The sequence below is a fragment of the Limulus polyphemus genome, unplaced genomic scaffold (assembly GCF_000517525.1).
Source record: "Limulus polyphemus unplaced genomic scaffold, Limulus_polyphemus-2.1.2 Scaffold503, whole genome shotgun sequence".
Classification (NCBI taxonomy): Eukaryota; Metazoa; Arthropoda; class Merostomata; order Xiphosura; family Limulidae; genus Limulus; species Limulus polyphemus.
The window spans coordinates 57770-63072 of NW_013666113.1; the positions used below are offsets into that span (position 1 = coordinate 57770).

General features: G+C 38.8%; 1 protein-coding gene across 1 annotated transcript in view; it reads right to left on the reverse strand.

Moving 5' to 3' along the window:
* Window positions 1-5303, reverse strand: part of LOC106458709 (mitochondrial uncoupling protein 4-like) — a 35498-nt gene that overhangs the window by 10807 nt on the left and 19388 nt on the right. The window contains exon 6 of the mRNA XM_013918252.2: window positions 702-824. Within this exon, the coding sequence (XP_013773706.1) occupies window positions 702-824 (123 nt within the window). The remainder of the gene's footprint in view (window positions 1-701; window positions 825-5303) is intronic.

Consider the following 5303-nt stretch of genomic DNA (forward strand, 5'->3'; position numbering starts at 1 on the left):
ATGGTACATATTTTTTACTGAAAGATGTTTGAATAAGTATTTTTCACTTTCATTGAGATTGTCAGAAACCTAAAATACACATTTTGACAAGCTGAACCTTACATCAACTTTTGTTACCCAAGATAAAAGTTTTCTATAACTATTAACATAGTTTCTCATGCCAGAGTTTGAAACATCTCCCCCATTTCTCTGGTATATAACAGTAACATATCAAGTTCATTTGAAAGAGAGATGCATTCAAAGATATTTGAAACATGCTTTTTAACCAGATGCAGTTCCAGTTTGTCAACATTTCACAGTAGCCTTTATGTTTAATATGAATTTGGCTCTGTTCTCCCTTTCCAATTGATTCTATGAAGTATATTACAGTATCTTTTCTTAATTTTTGACATATCATCTTGGCTTGTCATCACACAATCTTACTCAGTCTTAATACAAAACTTTGGTAGTCTGCACTTGGCTGTTCTAAAGCATAAGTTTTCATTATGGAATACAATTAAATAATATTAACAGTATTACAGAACACAAAATAGGTTCAACTTACCATTAAATTAAGAAAAAAGCAACATTAACAATTACAGCAACATAAAACCTGTGTGGTACGATGTATACCTTGCACTATAATTATTCTTGGATTGCTTTTAACTAGCCAAGCATGGATCAGTGCCAATAACAATTATACCTACCACAGAAACTCCTACCTTGGAGAATAACCCTGCAACCTCCGAATTCCCTCTGTTTGCATCTGGACTTTCACAAGATCTGTTGGACTAGCCAAAAACTGTCCTGCAGCTCCAGCTGTAAGTCCACCTAATACTGCTTTCCTATTAGTATAGAGATAAAGACATGATTATGTTCAGCAAAAACAAAAAAATATCCACAGACAATGCTTTCCTGTAGACAACGAAACTAGGAAAGCAAAAAACATAGCCAGAATTACTTATTTCCTGTAGACATAGAGAGCAAAGGAAAGTCTGAATATGCCCAGCAAAACTACATCACGTTGCTGCTTTCTTAAAGGCAGAGACAAGGAAAGCTCAACTATATCCAGCCAAAAAAAACATCAACCAGAAACCCTGCTTTCCTGTATTTAGAGACAAGGAAACCATGATTATGTCCATAAAAAAACATCACCCAAGAATACAGATTTCTTGTAAGCAGAGACACAAGGAAAACTTGATTATGTTCATAAAAAACATTATCCAGGAATACTGATTTCCTGTTAGCAAAGAGACAAGGAAAGCTTGATTATGTTCAGAAAAAATATTACCTAGGAAAACTGCTTTCCTGTAAATATAAAAAGGGAAATCTCTATATCCAAGGAGGAAAAAATAAAACTTTAACCAGAAACATTACTTTCTTGTTGATAGAGAGACAAGGAAAGCTTGATTATATCTTGAAAAATAAAACATATACGTCTAAAACATCGCTTTAAATGAACTTTAGTGTCTTTTAAAGTAATTATTCTATGAATTTGTATAATAAAAGTTATCTGAAAATAGATACTTCCCTCCTCTCACAAAATTAGCTTTTTCCTGTTTTGTGCTGCCCTCTGTATGGAAATGTGAGGATCATGGGCCCAAAAGACAAGATCCAATGTTAGAAAACACAGGGATCTCAACCAGGTGCCACCTTGGTGATTGATATGATCCACCACTTTTGAATTGCCGGACTGGATCATGACCAGACAATCTCTGGAGATGGGAAGAAAGTGATCCAAAGCCCGAGGAACAGCAAGGAGTTTGAGAACATTGATATGAAGAGAACGTTCCCCTACAGACCAACGACCCGAAGCCTCCTGATGATCAACCCACATACCCCAGCCCTGAAGGGATGCATCTGGGAACAGATGTAAATCTGGCCATGGAGGAGAAAGCGTGATACCCGCCGATGTAAAAGCCTTTTCCAACCACCATCAGAGATCATCCACAACGTAGGAAGGAAGTGTGATAGGGGCATCCAAGGGATCCAAAGCAAGGTTCCGGTGGTTGTGGAGGACCAATTGAAGGGATCGCATATGAGCCTGGCAAAGAGGTATGAAAGGAGTCATAGAAGACCACATCCACAAAAAAGATAGAACCTCATGAGCAGAAAGTGAAGGAGCAGAACAGTCAGTTCCATAGAACAGAGCCAGAGAGTAGAAGGTTGGCCTCAACTGAGATTGGTGTTGAAGAAAACACCCATACTGGATAGGATGATGCAAGTACTTCTCCAATTTGATCAACCAGTCTACCAAAGATCTTTGAGAAGGAGCTCATGAGTATAACAGGCCGACTCCAGGTCAGAATGAGTGAGAAGAAGTCAGTGGTCCATGTAAAAGTGAAAGCATAACCCAGGGCATGAAGATGTAGAGCAAAGGTTCACATGACCTGACAAAATGTATGGCACCAAAGCCAGCCCAAAGGTTAGGGTGGGAAATTGGTACACTGCCCTACGATGGACAAACCAAAGATAAGGACAAGAACACTTGATAATACAGATAAGCATTGGAGACATCCATCTTGGCCATCCAAAGAACCAGAGAAAAAGCCCACCCAAGAGTAAGGTAGTATTCCATGGTGAAGTGTGGGGTGTGAACATATGGGTTGAGACAGAACAGTTCGATGATCGTACTCCAGTCCCCTATTTTTTGGGGAACTACAAACAGGAGGGAGTAAAAAAAACTCCAAAACTGCATGGAGCAGGTTCAATAGCTTGTTGTGTGAGGAGGACATGCACCACCTCAGATAGATGCTGCCGTGACAAGAGATCCCAAGAAGGAAGAAAGGAAACAGGCACGTGGGACAGGGGAAGAAAATGTATGACAAATCCCTCTGACAAAACTCAGTGAACCCAAATATGAAAGAGATGAAAGGGCTCCACTGATGAACAAAGATCGCCAGACAAAATTCCATCAGACCTAAACCCACCAAGTAGTCACTGGAACCATTGTTGGCGTACCATGCATCATTGGGAAAAACAATGAACAGTGAGTGACACTGCAAGGAGGATTGGGAGACAGGAACTGGTGCCACACTTGGCTCCGACTGGGACAAATGGGCCTCCAGATGAGAAAGGATGGATTGTTGTTGGACCGAAGTTACTCTAAACTCCAAAAACTCTGGGATTGCATCAAACCCAAAACTTCTCAAAAATGGGGCCATCCGAAGGTCCAGTAAATAAGGAGCCAGGAGACAGGTGCATGACAATATTTCATCACAACCCAAAAAGACCCAACAAAAAATTTACCACATTTGCAGAGCCAGAGCTGAAGATGACAGGCAAGCCAACATGGAAGTGAGAGGACATCCCCAGAAACCCCCTAATGGTTCCTGTGAAGAGCCTCAGACAGGAGATGGCTTGAGAAGAGGTACCGCAAAAGAGTCGTAAGGGTAAGACGAAGACTGAAATACTGGGCATTGATAAGATGTTGGTCCAGTTATGGACGGTCTGTCCTATGAAAAGCGAGGGCAGACTGATCCGAAGCCCGTGTGGGACAAGACAAACTAACGGCATCACCTAACTAGGAGGCGAAAAGCTCAGTATGAAACTGCATATCATGGGATGGGGGAAAACTAAATAAGATTGGGAGACAGAATCATGTAATAGGGAAGGACATGGGTCATAAGAAATAGGAGCAATAGAGAAAACATCACGTACCTGAGAAATAAAATCTTAGAAAACCAACAAGGGCCGAACAAAATCCTCAGGTAGGGTTTGGAAAGGCATAGCGAACTCTGGGTGGGAAAACAAATGATCAAAATCCTCGTCAGCCTGGCCAGACTCAAAAGGCTTAGGAGGAAGAGGGGCAATGGCAAGAGACACAGTTTGTCCCATATAATGTTTAAACTCCATGCAATTAAAGGCCAGTAAATCCCCCAACAGGTTGCCCGCACCTGTGGTCTGAATGACGGCATCAGATGAATGAGATGCACCTGAAGTGATAATGTTAACTTCAGAATTCATGCTTGATACCAAACAAACAAGCAAAATGTTTTCTGGGAAAACATGGGTCAATCAAAGGCTTTTGAAAGTAGAAAAAAAATCTTGAAATAAAGCAAATTAAATTAAGTTAAACCACTTCAAGAAGAATAAAAAAAAAGACATCTGAACTTAAGCACTGCCAAACATGCATCACGTGATAGCAGTGCTCTCCTGTTGGTGGAGAGATGATGCATAATGATTTGCATGAGAGACATGTTGGAATCTTTGATTCCAATTGGGGAGGTGTGGAAGGCTTGTGGCATGTGTTTTAAAACAGTTCACATATAGAGGGCAGCACAAAATGTGAAAAGCTAATCTCGTGAGAAGAGGGAAGTACTGTATCGGAATTTAATATTACGTGTATTGATTTTTTTTTACTCCTTCAGTTCATACATGATATAGGTGTTGGTTCCCTAAAGATACTAATTGTATAGTGTACCAAGCATTGAGTATCTACATGTTAGTCATCTAATGTTCATCTATTATTGGCTAGTAATTCCTGTTTCACCCTGTACTTAAGCTTTTTAAAGGTACACCAAATATCTGTAAGAAAGCTAATTTCAAGGAGTAATGATATCATTTACACTAGAATTATAATGTGTTTTTTAGCTTATGTAAAATATAGAAGAAACAAATCTACTTTTCAATACCTCTATAACCTTCACAGTACCTTATTTAGTATTCTACAGAAGGTTTGGGTGCAATATACCAAGCAGTTTTTGTTGTAGGCTGGCAAGAGAATGATAATAATAATAAGAAGAAGAATTACAAATGGGCCGTTTTGAGCAGATTTTCTTTTTCTTGCAAGTCTAACATGTGTGATATTTTTGTAAATTTTTATGTTTATAGCCTTAGCAGTCAATAGTAAAGGTTTCAAAGTATCGTTTCAACTGTTTTTGTGCAATCCCTATCCCTATTATGAACCACTATCGTACAAAAATTCTAATCTACCTCAGAATTTGTATGACATAACTAATACTTGACAACATATGTGCAATATATCCAACAACTGTTCAGAACTAGTAAATGCTGTAGTGTGTTTGCTGCCTATTTTTGTTGACAATATGATAATGAAGACTGTTTATTTTACAATTAATTGTTAAAATAAGTCAAGCAGAAACTTTTTGGATGACTGATCACACACAAAACAAAAATCGGGAATTATTTTTGGCTAAGTGTTTGCAATGAGATAAAAACATCAGGATTTGACTATCTCTTGGAGATAGCCTTACTAAAATTTAATTGTTAAAAATAAATGAAAAGTAGTGAGTGTGTGTGTGTGTGTGTGTGTGTGTGTGTGTGTGTGTGTGTGTGTGTGTGTGTGTAGATACACACATTTT